Genomic DNA, 23,321 nt, shown 5'->3' on the forward strand with positions numbered 1-23,321 from the left:
TCCAGAGAGTAGCACTTAGAACAATTGGACAAACTTCTGTTTGTTTGTTTTCAAAATACAATCTACAAGACTCCTAGATCCAAAGCATCCTGGGTATCTACTAGAAGCAAAAGGTTCAGCGCCACTCTACACTTCTTAGATCTTAGCCCCAAGAAGGATCTGTCTTTTAACATGCCCTGTACATATTCAGATGCAATTAAGATAAAATGTAAATCACTTACAGTATTGTTCGCACTGTAGTGAAGCTCAAAGTCTCGGAGAACTGCTGTGCTAAGGTAAAGAAGCAACTGCCGCCAGTCATAGCCAAGTGGGGAGAGGCTCAAGAGATGATTAGGAAGGGATTGATATTAGCTGAAGAGGATGCTAGAGAATCCTCCAGAATTTGGTAGAAGGTTGAATTTTATGTGATTCATGCTTGATTGGGAAAGGGTTGTTCAAATTAAAACTACTAGTTTTTAATTAAAAATCTAAATTAAAAAAATCAAAATGTTAAACTATTTTTTAGCTTTCTCAGATTAAAGTTCCAACCAGATGTATGAAAGAAATTAAGCTTTAGCCAATTTGCAGGCAATTAAAATTACCCAATTTGCAGGTAATTAAGAATAATTTGAAAGCTAGGTATTAAATAGCTCATGACTGCAATCCTAGTTACTCAGGAAGCTGAGATGGGGGGATCACGATCCAAAGCCAGTCAGGGTAGAAAGGTTGTGAGAATCTGACCTCCAATGAACAAACAAAAGCCAAAAGTGGAGCTGTGGCTCAAATGGTAGAGTACAAGTTTTGAGTGAAAAGACTAAGAGAGAGTACTCAGGCCCTAAGTTCAAGCCTCAGCGCCAGCACAAAGAAAAATTAATTTAAAAAAATAAATCTGACATTCTTCCCTTGTATTCTGTCTTTTTCCAGTTGCTGAACCAGGCAGCAGAGTGGAAACTTCAGGCCAAAGTGCTGAAGGAGCAAGAGACAGTGCTGCAAGCTCAGGTAAAGTGGGGTCAGCAGGGCATCATGGTTCAGTCTGACCTCGCTCAGCCTCACCATGAGGCTGGGACCAGAGGGGCCTTTGCACACAGCCTCACAAGTAACAGAGCATGTGGGGGGCAAAAGCTAGAAAAGTAAAACAACTCAGGTTTATTATTTTTAAGTAGAAATAAAAATATTATATTACATCTATGAAAAGAACATATTTTACACCAAGAACCTTTGTGGACAAATGATGACATTAAAATGGCCAGTCAGCAGGACACCATGGCTCACTCCTGTAATCCTAGCTACTCAGGAGGCTGAGAGCTGAGGATCACGGTTCAAAGCCAATTGGAGGACGAAAGTCCATGAGACTCTTCTCTCCAGTTAACCATCTATTATATAGTCTGTTCTATGCTAAATATTGATAATGGACTTGAGAAGAGTCTATTAACATGATTATAGTCTGAGCTGAGGAGTGATTTATTCAAGTGACACAAGAATCTAGGGTTGTAATGATCTACAAAAAAATAAATAAATAAAGGTGCAATCCAAAAACACAAAGGTGCAATCCAATCTCCAAATCCTACCATTTGAAGCTGGGGAAAGAACCTATCAAGGGTTCTAGATTTGCCCTTGAACCTCATTCATTGCTCAATCCTGGACAGAATCCAGGAACCAAAATCAGAATCCTATCTCTCTATGTGAGCTTATGCAACTCTCCCCCACCTTCATGAGACTAACTTTCCTTGGCTGTAGTATGAAGTATCAAACTAGAGCCTCTGGGAATGCCTAATGCTTTCTAGTGTTAAAAAAAAAAAAAAAAGATTGGGGCTGGGAGTTTGGCCTAGTGGTAGAATGCTTGCCTAGCATGCATCAAAACCTGGGTTCAATTCCTGGATACCACATACATAGAAAAAAGCTGGAAATGTGCCGGGAGTTTGGCCTAGTGGTTAAAGTGTTTGCCTAGCATGCATGAAGACCCAGGTTCAATTCCTCGGTACCACATACATAGAAAAAAGCTGGAAGTGGTGCTTAGGCCCTGAGCTCAAGCCCAGGACTGGCAAAAAAAAAAAAAAAAAAGGTGGAAATGCTGCTGTGGCTCAAGTGGTAGAGCACTAGCCTTGAAAAAGCCCAGTGACAGTGCTCAGGCCCTGAGTTCAAGGCCAGGACTGGCAAAAAAAAAAAAAGGCATAACACCATACCCCGGTGGCTCATGCCTATAATCCTAGCTAATCAGGAAGCTGAGATCTGAGTATCAAAGTTAAAGCCAGCTCAGGCAGGAAAGTGAGAATTTTATCTCCAATTACCCACCAAAAAAAAAAAAAAAAGCCAGAAGTGGAGCTATAACCTTAAGAGGTAGAGCACTAACCTCGAGAAATAAAAGCCCAGGGACAGTGCCTAGCCTGAGTTCAAGTCCCAGGGCCAACAAACATACAAACTAGTAAATATGTTATATATGCAGTCATTTACTAAATTATTTGTCAAAGTACCCGACCAGTTCCTTGTTCCTAACAAGCACAATTAATTCAACTCATATCTACTGCAGATTTACTCAATGCTGGTCAGGCTTCTAAATGATAGTGTATAGTCAACTATCAATATGAAATTGAAGAATCACTGCCTGAGCTGACTCACCTTCCAGTGATATCTATAATGTTACTGAAATGCTAACTAGTAACCAGTGTGTGAGCTAGTATAGTATTTCATAGGTATGAATCACATAAGAAAATACAAGGCAAAGAGAGTCATAAATTGAAAACCTTTTAAGAAGATCTCAAGACCCCAATCAGCTCTGGGAGATGAATGTGAAGAACTTGACTCCTGACTTCATGAACACTAACTTTTCTTCCTTTGCCCATCATTTTCTACAATGCAGGCTGTCACTCAAGTTGCCAGGACTCTTTTGTTTTTCTCTTTAGAACAAAAGCAGGAATTTCAAAACTCAAAAAATTAATCTTCAAGAAGGAAAAAAAGGCTCTATTCATTATGTATAATATTTATTAAGCAAGTCCCCCCGCCAAAAACATCAGCATTATTATTTGTAAACTTTTGCCGGGTATGGTAGCACACACTCACGGTCTCTGCTGCCCAGGGGGCTGCAGTAGGACGATCTGAGCTGCATGCAGCTAGAGGCTCACTTGAGGCTGAGGCAACATAAACAAGGCTTTGTGTCAAAAAACATAGAACCTTGAAAAACAAAACTTACCACAAATAATCTTGCATAGCGTTCACACATTTCTTTTGGTTTTTCACTCTGTAAAGGGGTGTGAGCCCTCGTCTCCATTTCTAAGACCTGAGCATGAGAAATCTCAAGGACAGCTGACATTGGTTCCTTATACCGAAGTCACATTTTATTCATAAGGTAACAGCTGGCCAGATGGGAACATGTTTCTTACTTAGGAAAGCGATGTCTGGCTTTCGGTTAATAGACTGAGGTGACAGAGTGTCAGAGATGATCAATGGCATACAATTGTCACTACAAAGGATGTGTTCATTGGATCAATAAGGATGCAGACAGCAGCCAATGTGGAAATTCAGCAATATCTGACAGCGCAGGCCGAAACCACCACAGGAAGGGGAAGATAAGTGAGGACATTGGTAAAAATCTGTGATTGTGTTCTCTAAAATCAGGAGACCTCTCCCTTGTCTCTCCAGGATGAGAGGACAGCCCCTGAAACAACTCTACCATACACTTTGCACTGTCTCCTCACCATTTTTCACAGGCTAGTGGAAACAATTCCTGGACATGAGTATAGTTTCCTGTGTTTATAATTAAAATTCAGTGTTCAGTTAAAACGGTGTGTGAGTCCCTTGCCCCACTTAAAAATGAAATGTTGAAGCAATTATGATGACATTGAAAAATAGAGTGGTTTGTTTCTAATTCTGCCTCTGGTAGGAAAACTACTGCCCACAACCTCGGGCTGTCCTCTGCTGACTTCTCTGAAACCCCGGGGTGAGAAGAGAAACATCCCTTGTCAACTCCAGCATACGGTGCCAGCATAATAGCTGGAAGGGAAAGTACAATTGAACAAATATCCACTAAGGAAATGGCAAGCACAATTTTTTTAGAAGATGGTATTGAAGCTGGTTACCTGACAAATATATAACTCACATATGTTTTACCACTTTAGGAAAAATAAGTCAGATAAAAGAAAAACAGAATATTAAATACGGGTTACTAGAAGGAAGAACTGGAGAGTTGACAATAGGTTACAGAGTTTACATTTTTCATTCCTGAAAACTTCTAGAGATTGGCTGTACAGCCATGGGAACATACTTAGGACTGAACTATATACTCAGAAATGCTCAGAATGATATATATTTTTGTCCCAGACTGGAACTCAAACTTAGTACCTGCTGCTTTCACTCACTAGCTAGTGTACTACCAACTGAGCCATGCCTCCAACTCCAGAATAATAAATTGTATAATGTACATTTTATCACAATTAAAATTGTTCAAAATGGACGTGAAAAAAAAGTAGTCACTAGGAAAAAAACAAAAGAGGCAGTAATGGTGCAAGACACACTTCTTGACATTTAATGTCTCTGTCTTCTTCATGCCACAAGCCAGCAACAAGAAAATATGAGAAAGGGACAAAAACACCTGCCCAATTAATTCACAAAAATTCCAATTTAAAATTTCTAATTTTCAGGGCCGTTAGTTTGGCCTAGTGGTAGAGTGCTTGCCTAGCATGCACGAAGACCTGGGTTTGATTCCTCAGCCACATACATAGAGAAAAAAAAGCCAGAAGTGGTGCTGAGGCTCAAGTGGTAGAGCTCTAGCCTTGAGAAAGTCCAAAGACAGTGCTCAGGCCCTGAACTCAAGCCCAGGACTGGCAAAAAAAAAAATATTCTAATTTTCCCCCTTAGAGATTTTACTTGGAGAAATGATAGGGAAAACAACTTTGTAAGTAAATGTAAGAAAGTAGAGGAGTCACTACAGCTGAGTAAAAGCCATTAATTAACAACAACAATGAACAAAGCAAATGCCTGTCAATACTGTTCAAGTTGAAAGTGCAATTGTTTCTGTGTCAATGTTACATCTAGGAGTGGGGGTGACCATACAGGTTGCCTGACTGAAGCCTGAAATTCTAGGGTGCAAGAAAGGATTGGGAAGACCAGTTTGGAGACCATCATTTTTGAGCACCTCTGCATTTGTGAAAATGCTGAAATTAGTAATAAGTTATTAAAAGATTCAAGGGGCAAAGGGGATAAGAAAAAGAAAAGAATATAAATGAGTAAATTTTACTGTAGATGCTTTCAAGATGGTTTGGGGAACAAACAATGAGGTAATGTACAGTATAGATAGCCAGACCCTGAAGAGTTTACACTAGGGTTATTACTTTATATGCTGGGTGGGTATGTGTGAAATCCAAGATCATTTTCTTAGAATAACTTCCTTGATGCCCCTTTACTCAGTCTTCTTTAATCTTTCTGCCAAGGATGAAAAATAAACATATTTTCAGTTCTGATATATGGTAAACGAGAACTTTTAGAATGATGGACAATTGTTTGACTTCTATTTGGAAAAATTTTAGCCTATTGAAAGTATTTATGTTAATATTTTATTGTTGCTTCCTATACTAAAACGTCTATGATTCTGAATTATTTGGAAATAAAAATCTAGGGTGGCGTTGATTCACATAAACTCCTTCACTTACTCCAACACTCATTCCCAACACTGAGTGTTCTAATCTCCTGCTTTTCAGTGTATGTATGTGTTCTTCTCTTAGAAATGAGAGTCCCACAGAAACTATCAGTTTTTTTTCAGACTGCCCAGTCCACAAAGTTTAGCCATAAATACGAGCACTGTAAGTTTGCTTTTTCATGTAAGACATTGTGGGAACAAACTGAGGACCTTATGGACCCTGAAAATGGAGACTATATTAATTCATCTTTGTTAAGTCTCTTCACTCAAAACAAGTGACTTGAATACAGTTTTCAGAACTAAGATTTTGGTATTTTACTAGTGTCATTCACAAGCAGGGATTTAAACACTTTTCTTCCCAGTCCAATGGGCACATTGTCATCTCAAATGCAAAAGTGGAAATTAAAAGATGTGAGGACACAATGTCTCTTCTTAATGCTTCACCTCCATGGTAGGCCACGTACTCAAGAAAGCCAATCCCTAGAATTTGAAAAGTCATCTCTCCTCAACACTCACTGCTCTCGTCTGTGACTTTGTTGGAAGGGATCATTGTAAAGAGCCAGTGGCTAGAATACTGTATTGATAAGCATACTAAAGCGTAATGTCTAAGACAGAAATGGCAATGGCTTAGCGTGACTACAAACTGTACTTTCCACCTTCCTTTCATCATTCACTTTCATTTGCCTACATTCTGCCTGCCTTCAAGACACCTTCCCTACCAACTCACGTCACACACTATCGCCCACTGTACCTACTGATGTGGCACTTTGTACCCATCACCATCGAGTCAAGTTGTCTGAGATTATCTTCCCATTATGAATACAAAATCAAGAGCAAAATCCCCTTATCAAACACCTTTGTGCCTACAGTCCATGCATATGTGTGTTCAATACTTAATGAATGCCAGACGCTGTGGCTCATGCGTGCAATCCTAGCTGCTCAGGAGGCTGAGATCTGAGGATCAAAGTTCAAAGCCATCCCAGATGCAGAAGTCCATGAGACTCTTACCTCCAAGTAACTACTAGGAAACTGGAAGTGGCACTGTGCTTCAAGGAGTAGGGAGGTAGCCTTGAGCAGAAAAGCTCAGGGACAATGATCAGGCCCAGAATTCAAGCCCCACAACTGACAAAAACAGTAACAACAACAACAACAATGACAAAAACCTTAATGTTTTATCTAAAGTATAGCAACAGCTCAAAAAATTGAATCACTCCAAAACTAGTCTCCAAAGAAACAACCATCCCATTAAAAGATGGGCCAAAGACTTAAAGAGAGTCTTCTCTGAAGAAGAAACAAAAATGGCCTATAGACACATGAAGAAATGCTCAACGTCTCTGGTCATAAAAAAAATGCAAATCAAAACAACTCTAAGATTCCACCTCACTCCAGTTAGAATGGCCAGGATCAAGAAAACTAATAACAACAGATGCTGGAGGGGATGTGGCCAGGAGGGATCACTACTACACTATTGGTGAGAGTGCAAACTCGTTCAACCACTATGGAAAGCAGTATGGCAGTGCCTCAAAAGACTAAACATAGAGCTCCCCTATGACCCAACAATTCCACTACTTGGCATTTTCCCAATTGTCCAGAAACAAGGACATACTAAATCCACTAGCACAATGATGTTCATTGCAGCACTATTTACCATAGCAAAGATATGGAACCAACTCAGATGCCCCTCAGTTGATGAATGGATCAATAAGATGTGGTATTTATACACAATGGAATTCTATGCTGCTGTCTGAAAGAATTACATTTGTTAGGAAATGGAAAGACTTAGAAAAAATCATATTAAGTGAAGTAAGCCAGACTCAAAGGAACATAGGCTCAATGGTTTCCCTCATTTGTCATAATCCTTGGGCTCTCCTAGCAGAGATTTACAATAAAACAAAACCTAGATACATAAGGCCATATAGAATGACGCTAAATGAAAGGACCTTCAGGATATAGAAACAAAAGCCATATAATGAGTGACTGTTGTCCTTAATGTACTATGTTATGTCTCATCTCTTTTGCTGTACCTTGGTTATCTCATATTGTTACAGTATTCCACCTTGTTATCTGATATATTGTATCTATGCATATTTAGTTATTTGAAATAGGATAGGGAAGGGAGAAAACAAGAAGAGGGGTAGGGGTGGTGGGAGGGAAATGGGGACCAAGACATGAGAAAGGGTATCAATGTATGTGAAGTAATACACCTTGTGTCCGGTGAATATAACTCTTCTATTAATTTCAATTAAAATATATGAAAAAACAATGTTTGTTGGTAGAAGGCATGATACAATGAAATGTCTTCTTTTATGGAAACCTATCAATCATGTTCACTGACCTGGGTTGATCTTATAGTGAATAATACAACTGAACCTAACACTCTACTGAGAAATTTAAATCATTTTACTTCTCAAATAATGAACATGACATATTGTTTTGTTCTAGATGCAGCCTTAAAATAGTTCTCCTCTTTCCTTTGTTTATAGCTTACTCTCTACTCAGGAAGGTTTGAGGAGTTCCAGAATACGCTGACAAAGAGCAATGAAGTGTTTGCCACTTTCAAGCAGGAAATGGATAAAGTGAGTACTTATTATCTGTGAAGTATTGACATTTTCTATTCTGACAGGCAATTCTCCTTTGGGTTCATTTTCCACATGCTATTTTAGTGTATTTCTTGAAGTAATGAAGTGTTTAAAGGTAGGAATGAGATGTAATATTTTTTGGTGAATTTGTGGTGAATTGATCTTGACAAGAGCCCAAAACTTCTAGGATACATTTCAGACTGTGGAACAACAATATATTTTTCTACTTCATGGCTAACATGTATATAGCAAGGGTCAACATTATGGTGTATATATTAAAGTTTAAAAAGTCTAACCTTCTAAAAGTTAATAAAAGACTTTTTTTTCCTCAGTCATGGGACTTGAACTTGGGACCTGGGTTTTGTCCCTGAGCTCTCCAGCTCAAGGCTACTGCCTTACGCCTTGAGCCAAGCACCACCTCCAGTTTTCTGGTTAACTGGAGATCAGAGTCTCATGGTATTTAGTGCCCCAGCTGGCTTTGAACCACAAACCTCAGATCTCAGCCTCCTAGCTAGGATTATAGGCGTGAGCTACTGTACCCGGCTAAAAGGCCTTTTATATAATTATATAAAAGTATAACATTAGAATAGAAAATACTATTAGATAGGATCCTTCTAGACCCCTGACTAAAGATGTGAAAGCCCAATTTTAAGTTTGGGGTACATTCTTATGCACTCAGAAGTACTGCTGGACAGTACTTGTTGAATAAGAAGTGAATTCACTTACCTCTCCTGAATTTTATTTTTCTTATCTATAAATTAAAATACTACCTCATTCACATGATTGAAAAGTTCTTATAAATTAATGTACTTTAAAAGGGGTTTCAAATTTTTGAGAGTTTTTAACAAATACATACTATGAGTAAGCGTTAATATTATAATGGAACATTTTGCTTTGTTTTGTTTGTTCTGGTCCTGGGGTTTGAACTCAGATCCTGGTTGCTGTCCATGTGTCCATGAACATTTTTGCTCAAGATCTAGCACTTAAGTCACTTGAGCCACAGCTCTACTTCTAGGATGTGTGTGTGTGTGTGTGTGTGTGTGTGTGTGTGTGTGTGTGTGTGTGATTAATTGGAGATCCTAGTCTCATGGACTTTCCTGCAATGGCTTTGAAGCACCATTCTCAGATAGTAGCTTCTTGGAATTACAGGCATGACCCACCAGCACCAGGCTTGGATATGCATGTTTTTGTAAGAATGTCAGCAGCGGGAACTATGTTTTGATGGGTGTGGCAGCTTAACTCTGTAGTCCTAGCTACTTGGAAGGTGGAGTAAAGGAGCCTCACAGTTAGACCCAGCCCAGGCAAAACACTCACAAGACCTCAAATCCAACCAAAAAACATCTGAGCACAGATGGTGTCTACCTGTCATTCCATCTATGCAGTAAGGATAAACAGTGCACGTAGATAATGGCAGAACGGGAATCACTAGCTCAAAATAACCTTAAGCTAGAAGGGATAAGGGTGTAGCTCACATGATAGAACAGCTGTGTAAGAAGGCAAACCTCTGACTTATACCTGAGTCCTGCCTTACCACCCCCTAAGAAAAAGAAGAAAAGAAAAATAATTCTTGAATGAATTGATTTGTGGGTACAACTATCTTGGAAAATAGTTTCATGAAATAATATAATTTCACAATTAAGTGAGCAAACTTAAGCAAGTTAATACTTGGTAAAAAGCTAATTTTCTCCAGTTTGCATGTATAATCCATTTACTCCACAAGTAGAGATGAGGATAGCAGCACTGATGCAAAGTTATTGAGACACACACCCCCGCCCCCAACTATTAGATGCGGGCAGCTCATGCCTATAAGCCTAGCTACTCAGGAGGCGGAGATACAAAATTCACTAACTGAAACAAAATGAATTGTATCCAGCCCACTGTTCTGTTAACTCTCGCAATATTATTCCACTGCTATGAGTCTCATTTCCCTACCAATGAACTAGGGGTGAACACGGAACCTTTTGCATACTACTCTGTTAAAGACAAAATTATGTATAATCACACAGGTAGAAGATATGGAAAGTTGCTTTTCTGTGACCAATGTGCTCAGATATTACCAATATTGCAAGCATTAAAGGCCACACCAGCTTTGTCACTGCGATAGTAAATGGTCCAAATTGCAAGTTATTCGTGGGTCTTGGTTAAAAAAATCTTGACTTTGAATGAAAGGAAGAGCAACAATGAAACAATGGGCTCCTAAGTAGTTCCCTTTCTCTTGAATTGGCTCTGGGACAAATCCATTCATTCACTATTGACCTACAGAACTCAGAAATAAATCATGACTCTTCCACAAACTTCATTCTTGACACTGAACATCTGTTCGCTTTAGCATCTGGTAACAGAAGGACTGTTGTAGCTGTCACACATGGAACTCTAGCTTTCCTGATACAGTCACTCTTCAGAGTTAACACAAAACATTCTGATTTCTTCAGACAACTAAGAAAATGAAGAGGCTAGAAAAGGACACGGCCACATGGAAAGCCCGGTTTGAGAACTGTAACAAAGCCCTGTTGGACATGATTGAAGAGGTGAGGAAATTCTTCTATTAGTTTTTATTCCCTCTGTCCCTCCTCTCTAGTCAAAATATTCACATTTATAATATAAGCTAACAATGTAAATGATTACATGTGGGGGGAAATAGGCTGAATTTTGCATGGGCATGGTCTGTTAAATTGTCATGAAAATAATAAAGCAAGGGTACAATCTAGTTCTGTGTCATAAAAGAGCTCTATGATCCTTGATCACATGCTTGTTAATACAAAAGCTATCCCCTGATGTGCCTTACTTCAAAAGTAAAATGAGGACTTGGTGCTGGTAGCTCAGGCCTGTAATTCTAGCTATTCAGGAAACAGAGATCTGAGGATCATGGTTCAAAGCCAGCTCAGGCAAAACTGTGAGACTCTTATCTCCAAATAACCAACAATAAGCCAAAAGTTGGAGTTGTAGCTCAAGTGGTAGAGTATTAACCTTAAGTAAAAAAGCTCAGGGACAGGGTGAGGGGGGAGGGAAATGGGGATCAAGACATGAGAAAGGGTATCAATGTATGTGAATTAATGCAGCTTCTATCTGGTGAATATAATGTAACCCTTCTATTAATTACAATAAAAAATATATGAAAAAAAAAGCTCAGGGACAGCTCTTGGGCACTGAGTGCAAGCACTGGGATCACACACACACACACACACACACACACGCGCGCGCAAAGTATGATGAGGGTCTTGCTTAATTTTTAATTTCCCCAATGCCTAGCATCTAAGAGGCATAGTCAATAATATGAATACACTAAAATATGAAAACAACCTATTCACCAGGGCATAGTAATTTTATAGACAGATATGGAGAAATATGTTCTTAAACTCCTTAAACTGTCACTTGAATACTGATATTATACCGGGATCGAAACGGTTGTTTTTCAGTTGTTAATGGAAAATATAAATGACACTGACCTTACAGGCAGTGTTTATAGTTTACATGTGACACTCCCCTCTTTCCCAAAAAAAGTCTTAAAGGTACAGAGTAGCTCAAAGGAGAATGAGTATGTGAGAGGTGAGATGATGAAGAACCCATCTCTGCACAGATAGATACACCATTATTTCTAGAGAAAGATAGTTTGGCCACTGCAGTCATGAATTAGTATGTGATGCATTTCTGTGGTTATAATTGCTGTTCTAACAATGCATTCTAAATTGTGAACAATTCTAAAGAAACGGTCTTTAGACATATAAGTGGTCATCGACACAAATCAAAGAGTTTCTTGGATTAACACACACCCATCTGTATCTTCATCAATGAATTGTTTAAAGCATGGCTTACGGGCAAGTTTGAGTCCATCTCATTCATTTCGTAGCTTTTAGTAGTTTTAAAAATCACCTACTGTAAGATTTGAGAGGCTCTGGCTTAATTCACAACAGAAGCCTTAGCATCTTTCTTTCCCAAAGAAAAAATAAAGTTCTACCATGATTAAAAGTTCTACCATAGTTCAACATACACACCAAAAAAAATTTGACCCCAACCACAGATCTGTTCAGCCACCACTCTGAGACCTGGCTGTCCAGAGCAGACAAATTCTGGAACAAAGGCTTTTCTTCCAGAAAGTATCCTGGAAATTCTGTTTCTTAATGCATTGTATTTTGTGTGTGTTCAAATCACAGAAAGCACTGCGAGCCAAGGAATACGAGTGCTTCGTGATGAAAATTGGGAGGCTGGAGAAGCTCTGCCGTGCTTTACAAGAAGAGAGAACTGAACTCTACAAAAAAATCAGAGAAGCAAAGCTGCCTGAGAAAGATGACCTAAGTCAGCATTCCTCCGACGAGGAGCCAGAGTCAAATGCCTGTGCAGAGAAAGAGAGGAACGCAGAGGAAGCCAGCCGCGTTCAGGACGCCGTCAAGAATCTGGCCGCCTCTTTCATGGTTACCCATCATCCAGAGTCCATGCTGGACCCATCAGAAACACAAGCAGAACTGAGTGGTCCTCGGGAAGGCGCCGAGCTTGCCCTCCAGAAGCCTAAACAAGCCCCTCAGATCCCTCCTGGAGAGTTACAGAGCCTTCTGCCTCTCCCAGTTCCTCAGACAGAGCCTGGAAGAGGCCAGGCTGAAATACCCTCCACTATGGCCATTAACGCCCCCAAAGGGTCAAGAGGAGAGCCCCAGGGTCTCTCCACTGAGGCACAGGCTTCAAGTCCATTACCACAACCCCCAGCCAAGGCCTCCCTAGCCCAGCTGGAGGCAAGTGGAGAAACTTCTCATGAGGCCCCGCAGTCTCCAGCTCAGGTCTCCCTACTGCAGATAGAGACAAATGATCCTGATCCCCCCTCCGCAGCCAGTAATCAAGTTCCAGCCAAGGTACCTGCATGTGAGCCCCAGGGGCAGCCCACACAAGCAGCCTCCAGGGAACTGCCCCTGGAGTCTTCTGCCCAGCCCCCTCTGCCCAAAGTAGGTGACAGCAAACTGGAAGGGGTGGACTAAGCACCACTGTGCCTTCAAAGGTTCTCTTCCTAACTTTGAGTCTCATCATGGCAGACCCTCCCTGGAAAAGGCATTAAGCAATGGGTATGTCAAATGAAAGAGAGGATGGAGACCTTTTATTTAAATATTATTCAAGGCACATTCAGCCTCTGCTTTAGGTTCTCAATTCATAACTCAAGTTGAACATTTCTATTTAACATTGAGTGACAGAATAAGTTTGCCAAATGTCAGCAAAGCATACAATAACAGTGTATATTACTTTTCCATTAAGAATATACTTTATCCAGTTTCTAAATTGGCAGTATGATTTGATGTTTCAAGACTCTCAGTGAAAATATATAAATACTGACAATGTGATGTTGCATTTATTTCTATAAAAGTTCAAGAATCCCTATAATAACAGATGTCTACTTTCTATTAAGTAATGTAATGAACCATATATACATGTGGGTATTTGAGTATATTGTATCTATTCACATATGTAAAATGTGATACATACATATTTGCTTACACACATTTTTTATATTCAGGTATATCCATTTATATTACAAATTATTTCTCTCACCCATTATGTATTTTTCTCTACACAAGATCTTTAGAAGCTAATCAAAAAATTATGTCTAAAGCTGGGCATGGTGGCTCACGCCTGTAATCCTAGCTTCTCAGGAGGCTGAGATCTGAGGATCATGGTTCAAAGCCAGCTGGGGCAATACAAAGCCATGAAACTCTTATCTCCAATTAATCATTAGAAAATGGGAAGTGGGGCTATGGCTCAAGGGTAGGGCGATAGCCTTGAGCTGAAGAGCTCAGGGACAGCGCCCAGGCCAGAGTTCAAGCCCCATGACCTGCCCCCCCCCAAAAAAAAAACATGTCTTATTTGTACTTGTACTACAGGAGACTAAAGCTTCATGAATCAGAACTTTATTTATTTAGGCGATCACTATATGGAGCAGAAATAAATAAGCCAATGTGAGATCAGTAAATTCACCAAGTGGTGAAACTCCAAAATAGCAACATGCTAGACTGCAAGTCCATGAACGACATGGACACAGAGGTGACCCCAGGGAAAGAAGTACGGTGGCCTCTTCACTCACCTCCCAACCACCCCACCCACAATGTAAGAAGACAGCTGCCCTTGGCTGCCCCCTCCCATGCCAAAACAAGGGGGGGTAGGAAATAGGCGAGGGAGCTAGCTAGTGATTGAGGACTGAGTCTGTGCCTATGTCCCTTCCTCTTATGCTACTTAGGTCTCACGACAGGATATTCACTTCTTGCTATTTTTGACCCAATCTGTATTCTCAGACCATCTGTTCCCTTCCTTCCAATGGCCCTCTTTGGTAGCACAGAATCACACCTGGCTCTCAGCTCAATTAAAGTTAAATAAAGCTGTTATTTTTGTACAACAGAAATCCACCCAGGATTTCGATGAGTGAAGAGACTTCCAAACACATTTTCTGCTTTGAGGGATTTCTAAAGGCCAGAAATAAAAAAGTAAAAAACAAATAGACCCACTACCTGATGAATGTAACTGTAACTCCTCTATACATCACCCCAACAATAAAATAAAATTTAAAAAAGAAAAATCTAATAAAATGTACAAATTGTTATAATAAAAAAGGAGTTCCCTAATAAAAATAGTGAGAAACAGATGAAACCTCAAAAAAAAAAAAAGGCAAAAGCTAAACACATCTAGGGCTGTCTGTATAACGATTATATTATCTTTGCTTGACAAGGGATCTAATAATACCAGCCACATAATTATTTTACCTGGTTAAATGAGGCCCTGGCACAATGAGGCTCAAAGGAAAATAGGGAGAGGAAAAAACAGAGGATTGAAGAGATGGAAGGAAAGAATGAAAAATATCTACTTCACCTTTGTATTAAAAAGTGCTCCCTACTCAGGAGGCTGAGCTCTGAGGATCACAGTTCAAAGCCAGCTGAGGCAGGAAATTCCATGAGACTCTTATCTTCAGTTAACCACCAGGAAATCAGAAGTGGCACTGTGGCTCAAAGGCACTGGCTTTGAGCAAAAGAGTTCAGGGACAGCACCCAGGCCTCAAGTTCAAGTTGCACAACTGACAACCAAAAGAAGTTGAAGTTAGAATCTTTAACTCCCCTTTTCTAGCCTAGGGATCAGGAGAGATTTCTCTCTCTTCTCTGTTTCTCCCTACATGGACCCTGAGGAATAACAGAAATCCTTGCTGAAAATAATAATGATAAAAACAAAATTGAACCCAAATTTGGCACTAGCCTGCAGAACCAACTACTAATTTCCCATGTATTCTGATTGTCAAAAATAGCCATTATTTAATACTAAATTAGATGACCCTGTAGTAGAAAACAAGTAGTTGCCTCTGTACCTCACCTGGAAAATAAAATTAAACTTAAGAAAAAAGAAATTAAACTCCACACATAAAGTTCTGTGCAACTAAACTTAAAAGAAAAGAAAAGAAAAAGCCATGTGCTGTAATCCTAGCCTGTAATTCTAGCTACTCAGAAGGCTGAGATTTGAGGATCACAGTTCAAAGCCAGCATGGGCACGAAAGTCTGTGAGAGTCTTATTGCCAATTAACCACCAGAACACTGGAAGCGACACTGTGGCTCCAAGTGGTAGAGCACTAGCCTTGAGCTGAAGAGATCAGATGCAGTGCCCAGGCCCAGAGTTCAAGCCTCATGACTGACAAAAAAGAGAAAGGAAGGAAGGAAAGAAGAAATGAAGGAAGGAAGGAAGGAAAGAAAGAAAGAGGAAGGAAGGAAGGAAGGAAGGAAGGAAGGAAGGAAGGAAGGAAGGAAGGAAGGAAGGAAGAAAGAGGAGGTGGGAGGGAGGGAGGGAGGGAAAAAAGAAAGAAAGAGAGAGAGAGAGAAAAAAAAAGTTCACATTGGGACATGGTTCAAGTGAGAGAATGCTTGCAATTGTTCCACCATTAGTTCAATCCCTAGTACAAAGAAAATTGAGCCCATGGAGACAAAAAATGGATAAAAGCTAGATTGTTGATTATGTAGCCAAGAAATCATTCTTCAGTGCTGGGTATGGCTGATTTCCAGGGCACTGGAAGAGCTTGTAAGCAGTAGCCTTATGTTATAAGAATTGTAAACCACTTTAAAAGTACAATGAGAGTGATTAACAAAAATCTACTCAGTGGAGAAACAAAACAGGAAACAACCATGACATTACTTGTTTTGAAAGGCTTAAAATACTACATCCACAGGGATATACAGTCAAATTCAATGTTATTGGAAATTGAAACACTCAGACCCAAATATTCACAATCCAGAATAATCTAAGAGGGTTTCCTTTCCCTCTGTTTACAGAAGTTGAACTTCCAAGGATGCAGAAAGATTAGATAATCACAGTAAAGTCTCAGTCTAAATATTTAACAAGAGAGACAGCTGTGCCAAAAACTACTAAATGAAATATTCTCATATCCAAAGATTATTATTTTCATAAGACAACACAATACTTACTGCTTGTATATCTTCAACAGATTTTCTGACACAGTGTCTTGTTTGAAATTTGTAGAACTTTAATATCTTTGGGAGAATTATTTTAATATTCAAAAATGTTTTATTGTACTCCTTTGTATTAGAATTTGACCTTAGTAATTATAACAATATCTTATGAGGTCAAAAAGCAGAAGGTTCTATTCTTTATTAAGCTCATGTAACTATTTTAAGAGACATCTAAATATACTCTCTAGCTATTGATTTCTAAATTAAACAACGTAATTTATATCTCTATTTTAAAAGTACTTCTCTTCCCAAATTTTACAGAAGCAGTTTTATTTAATTTTTAATTTATGTTTCTGTAATTTCTGTTTCAACAACACCTAGCAAAAATGATGGTTTTATTTTATTGTCAGCTGAGTTGGTAACCAATCTAAAGAATGGATGTGAAGGGACCTGGAGTTTGGCCTAGTGGTAGAGTGCTAGCCTAGCATGCATGAAGATCGGGGTTCAATTCCTCGGTACCACATACATAGAAAAAGGCTGGAAGTGGTGCTGTGGCTCAAGTGGTAGAGCAGTAGACTTGAGAAAAGTCCAAGGTCAGTGCTCAGGCCCTGAGTTCAAGCCCCATGACTGGCGAAAAAAAAAAAAGAATGGATGTGAAGGTAACACATTGAAAACATAGTGTATGTGTGTGGGTATGCACATATGGGTACATGTTCAAAGAACAGAGGAACAACACAGTGACGAAGAGGTCTTTAACAGTAACACTGCAGCCAAAAGCTACTGGAGCTTACAAGATAAAAAGGGTAGGAACAGAATTCCAAGGTGCTATGGATTGAATGCCTTTTCTCAAATTCAAGTGTCAGAACCTTCATCTCCAGATTTGAGTTAGCAGTGTTTGGAGCTCAGGCCTTTGGGAAGTAATTATATTGTGTATGGAGTGAATACACATGTGTGAAGTTAAATTTGACCTCTGCTTACTTCTGTTATTGTAGATGAGACTTGACACTAGTATTTGCAAAACAATGGTTAATATTATCTTCCCTGACAAGGAAAAACTATAAAAATCAATTATGCTGGAGACGGGAGTTTAGCCTAGTGGCAGAGTGCAGGTTTGATTCCTCGGTACTACATACATAGGGAAAAAAAAGGCAGAAATGGTGCTGTGACTCAAGTAGTAGAGTTCTAGCCTTGAGAAAGCCCAAGGACAGTGCCCAGGCCCTGAGTTCAAGGCTCAGGACTGGCAAAAAATAAAAATAAAAATCAATTATGCCAGTGTGGTGGCTCAAGCCTGTAATCTTATCTACTCAGGAGGCTGAGATCTGAGGATCATGGTTCAAAGCCAGTCCATGCACTAAAGACCATGAGACTCTCATCTCCAATTAATCATTAGAAAATGGGAAGTGGGGTTGTGGCTCTAGAGTGGCTCAAGGGCAGTAGCCTCGAGTGGAAGAGTTCAGGAACAGCACCCAGGCCCAAGTGTAGGGTGGTAGCCTTGAGCTGAGGAGGTCAGGGATAGTGCCCAGGCCCAGAGTTCAAGTCCCATGACACACACACACACACACACACACACACACACACACACACACATCAATTATTTCCAATGTGACTAAAGATATTTGCTGGAAACACTTAACTAGCAATGTAAGACCAGAAATCCATTGATCTGTGGCACATAATTACCCACAGGAGCCGTTTCATTTACCAGGGTAGAAAATGAATAAATCACTACAATAGCACACGCAAGCTCAGCTAAGTCCAAATGCATGTCTTCCTTTGTGTTAAATTTAAGAACCCAAGATATCTGTCATTACCAATGACTATTCTACTTCCAATGATATATTGTGATGACCAGTTGCTTCATATCTAAGTAAAACATGTCTATATAGAAAAGGTATTTCAAATCGTCAGTTGATGACATTTTCTGTTGCCACAGAAGACTAGCAGAGACATTATGTTAAGAGAAGGTAAAGAAGAAAGAGAAAAAAGATCTTCAATCAGGTAGCTATTATACAAAAGAAAAAGTTAAAAATCCAAAGACAATTGGAAACAAGCATATAATTGGAAGAGGTATGTAAACTGTATAAACTGATAAGCCCTTTCAAGGAAGCAGACTCGCTATGAAGGGCAAGAGTTATAACAATGTCAACACATTTCAACACTATATCTACCAAGCTGAGAAATTTTTACCAACATGGTTTTTAGTGTTGCTGCATCATTATCTTCCTTGTTTGTATTCCTTTTAAAGTGATAAATACATTCTTTCCTGTGTCAAAATAAAGTTATATTATAAAACTCATAGAAAAATAGATCACTAAGAACTGTCAGTGAAACAGCCAGGTATGGTGACTCACGCCTGTAATCCTAGCTACTCAGGAGGCTGAGATCTGGGGCTCATGGTTCAAACCCAGCCCAGGCACTAAGGACTGTGAGATTCTTATCTCCAATTAACAACTAGAAAACCAGAAGTGGGGCTGTAACTCAAGGGGTAGTGTGGTAGCCTTGAGCTGAAGAGCTCAGGGACAATACCCAGAGCCCAGAGTTCAAGTCCCATGATCCTGGGTGCGAGAGGAGAAAAAAATGTCAGTGAAAGCTATTGACCAGTAGCTGGGACGAAGGGAGGCAAAATAAGAGAAAATACAGAAAGATACTCAGCGAAACACACACCTGAAATTCCATGGTGGGACGCAACTAAAACACATTCAAAATAAAAAGAATAGAGAGTTTTAAGAGGTAATAACAAACTACAATCAACCTTCTTGGCATGTGTACATTCAGTTGAGAAATATTCAGATGAAAAATATTCAAGAAACAAGTTCCAGAAAGTTTTAGAGAATACTGATGTGATGTGTACGTACACCCTGCTACAGCCTCCAGCCAGCTCACACATCTTGTTTCTCTCCAGCATGTGTTTGAAGAACTTCTCTCATGTCTCCTTTGATGGTGTTCTGTGGACTTAGGCCAACAATGTGTGCATTCTTACTTGTCATTGTTCCACAATGTGGTACCAAATGACTGTTTACATAGCAATTACTCTATATTGGGTACAGGTCATCTAAAAATGATTCAAGTTCTATGGGAGATACTCATAGGCAATCTATGAATACGGCCATTTTATGGAAGGGTCTTGAGCATCTTCAGAATTTGGTATCTGAAGGTTTCTTCCAAAAAACAATTAAAAACAAAGCATTACCAACCCAGAATTCTATGCCTAATGGAAAAAATTTGTAAAATTAGACTTCATATTTTGGAGCAGTTTTAGATCATGGCAAACCTAAATAGAAAATACAGCTTCCTCTGACCCAGGCCAATGCCAGCCACCTTACCATAAAATTCCCACCATTCAGTGCTGCATGTGTTCATGGACTGGCAATGACACATAACTAGCATATAAACTCCATAGCTTATGATTGGTGTGGACACCCGACCGAAATACACAGGGGCATGTAGCCCATGGAGAACCGTACAGAATACTATCCCTTCCCTAAGTGTTCCCTAGAAATCAGGTCCCACTCCTCCATATTTCCTTCTCTACTTTCCTTCTCTGACAATCAGTCCTCATCTATTCTCTGTCTCTGGTTTTGCTTTCAGACCACCTTTGTAAAAATAAACATGCACTTAGGGCTCCTATTTTTTGTGGCTTCGTAGCTCATTTCTTTTTATTCCTCAATAGCATTTCATTGTATAAATGTACTGTGGTTTGTTTTTCTATTTACCTATTGGAGAATATCTTAGTTAAAAGCAGGCTTAGAAATTATAAACCAGGGGCCAGGAGTTTGGCCTAGTGATACAGTGCTTGCCTAGCATGCACAAAGACCAGGGTTCGATTCCTCAGTACCACATACATAGAAAAAGGCCACAAGCGGTGCTGTGGTTCAAGTGGGAGAAGTCTAGTCTGGAGAAAACCCAAGGACAGGGCTCAGATCCTGAGTTCAAGCCCCAGGATTGACAAAAAAATGATAAATCAGAGAATATTCTTAGGAGAAGCTCACAAAGGCTCAATAGCTATGTGCATATGATCATATAAGATGATGTTTATCAAAATGAACTCCAAGAAATGGAAGCAGAGGGCTTGTTCTTGTTGTTGTTGTTGTTATTCGGGGGGGAGGGGGTTCCTTTGTCACTGTTTTTGTTTTCTGTGTCTTTTGTCTTGTATGTAAGTTTATATTTGGGGGAGGGTAAGAAGGAATAATACAGAAATGGTGGGGCAAGGGGTAAACGAATGCAGCTGTGATACTCAACAGACACTAGGTTGAAAATGAACTATACAGCTTTTGAGGGGAGTAGAGTCAGGAATGAAAACCTGTGAGAAAGCAAGGGAAGAGGTGACACTATCCAAAAAGAAATGTACTCACTGCCTGACTTAGGCAACTGCCATCCCTCTGTATATCACCTTTACAATAGCAATACAATTTTTTAAAAGAAATTATAAATAAAGCTGCTATAAACAGAAAATAAATCACCTTATTTTACTTTAGCCATAGCTACTTTAGCTATAGCTAGTATTCACTAAAGATAGTATATTCTAAATTATCTATATGTCTTTAAGTTTAATATGTTAGTTTCTCTTTTAGGTATTACCTGGTATTTCAAATGAGAATATAAGCTATTAATAGCTACCAGATTTGAGTATTTGAGCTGACTGTTTAAATTTTTTTATTTTACACCTTTTGCTTAGACAAACTCCTATTATATAATCTACATGACTATGAAAATACAAATACATAACATACATATACATTGTTTGAAAAAAGAATACTATGCATTGCAATTAAACATTCCACCACACATATACAAGTTCCCATTTCACACATGCAAGTCTGTACTAGACACAGAACAGAATAAGATGCTTAATGCAACATAGCTCAGAAAAATCAAAATCCAATTCTAGACAGACACAAATAAAGTGCAAAGAAACAACCAAACCAAAGAAAAGGTCCAACTCCTGCTTATGATGCGACAAGAAAGCTAATACTATAAATTATAGCGTTGGCTAAACAGAGGTCAAAGTTCTAAGACAAGTAAATCTAAACTCTTCAAAAGTGATGATTCTCTCTTGTGAAGTGATTGTCTCAATGTCATCCATATCATGTGTTAGATAGAAGTGCTATCAGTATAATACCACAGATCAGATTTATTGTGTTATAATAAATGCTTTATGCAAACTAGCATAATCCAACAATTAAGACTACTATAATACTCTGAATAATACCAAATCATATTCAATTCACTTCTTTCATAGCATTGTTATCAAAGAGTTATTTCTGGAATAAAACTACCCAAGTCTAACCTAGGCCAGCGCTAATCCAAGAAGTTTGGATGTTATCCGTTAAGTGACTTTGAAGAAATCACTAACCATTTGGACTGCAATTCACATATCCATACAAAGAGAACCTTGGCCTAGAAGATATATGAAGATTTGGGTGTCTTGGGTTAAATCCTCAACTTCCTAAAATTGAGGGAGAATTTTCCACTCTACAAGGAAACTTCTATTCCAGACCTTTGAACTGCCTTGGGTACTTGTATTACAAGTCAGACAAAGGAAAAGAGACACTCAACTAAAACGTTTTAATTTGAAAAAAAAATCAGACAAAGGGAAAGTTAAGAATGTATCCAACTAAATTGAGTTGATTAAGCCTGTATGAGTTTCTGGGCCAGACTGTGGAATAAATGACAACAACCATCTCTACTCACACTGTAACTGTATCTATCATCTGACTCAAGCCTGAAGATTCCCACTGGCAGTGAGAGCTGCAAACCAAGCAAAGGCCTACTCCCTTACTCTATAGGGCACAGAAACTACAAAATAGGAGTATTACCTCTAAGGAACATTTTTATTATAACTGACAGCAATATCTGAAAGTGGAAAATGTAGTTCCATGGGTTCAGAATGAGATTTTTATGAAGCATTTGTATTGTCACTATATGTATGGATGTATGTGTATATGCATACATATATATGTGTGTGTGGTGGAATATTTAAGTGCAATGCATATATGTGTGTGTATGTATATATATATTGCATATATATATAGTGAGTATAAGGGTATGTGTATGGGTATAATGTATACCAGTATATGTGTGTATACATGCAGTTCTGTGACTCCATATATTCTGTCTATACACACACATACACACACACATGTGACTATATATATTTCTGTGTGTATGAAGCGGGAGTTCTAAGATTGAACCAGGGCCTAGGCACTGTTCTCAAGTTTTGGTTTTCTTTACTTAGGCTAGTTCTCCACCGCTTGAGCTGCACCTCTACTTCCTGCTTTTTGGTAATTCATTGGAGCTGAGAGTCTAATGGAGTTTCTGGTTTTGAGCCTTGATATCCAATATCAGTCTCCTGAGTAGCTAGGATGAGTGCCTGTTTTAAATGTGCTTTAATTTGCATGAGCTGATATAGGCTTGTGTAAGTGTAGTTGGGTAGATGAGTTTGGGGTCTGGGAAAGGAAGTCACATTGTAAATGTGACATCATTCATGAGGCTAACTGGTTTTCTTAAGATCCCATTATGCTAAAGACTTCTGTTTGTTCAGATAATCCTCTTTAGTTTACAGTGTCACGGAGCCTACTTTTTTTGGCTGACAATCTGCCTTCTGAACAAACAGGCAGGTGAGTGAGGCTGCATGCGCAGTGGCAGCTGTTCATGAAATCATTGCACACACCTCTAGCCGAAGATGACAGCCATCACGAATTCACAGCTTCCATCTCCAGG

General features: G+C 39.2%; 1 protein-coding gene across 1 annotated transcript in view; it reads left to right on the plus strand.

The window, feature by feature from the left end:
* Txlnb (taxilin beta) overlaps window positions 1-13,392 on the plus strand; it is a 36,751-nt gene extending 23,359 nt beyond the window's left edge. The window contains exons 6-9 of the mRNA XM_090337634.1: window positions 904-978; window positions 8,092-8,184; window positions 10,620-10,715; window positions 12,339-13,392. Coding sequence (XP_090193760.1) covers window positions 904-978; window positions 8,092-8,184; window positions 10,620-10,715; window positions 12,339-13,151 — 1,077 coding nt within the window. The 3' untranslated portion in view covers window positions 13,152-13,392. The remainder of the gene's footprint in view (window positions 1-903; window positions 979-8,091; window positions 8,185-10,619; window positions 10,716-12,338) is intronic.
* The last annotated feature ends 9,929 nt before the right edge of the window (window positions 13,393-23,321 follow it).

The sequence above is a fragment of the Megascapheus bottae genome, chromosome 8, assembly GCF_031878675.1.
Source record: "Megascapheus bottae isolate mThoBot1 chromosome 8, mThoBot2.hap1, whole genome shotgun sequence".
NCBI classification, from domain to species: Eukaryota; Metazoa; Chordata; class Mammalia; order Rodentia; family Geomyidae; genus Megascapheus; species Megascapheus bottae.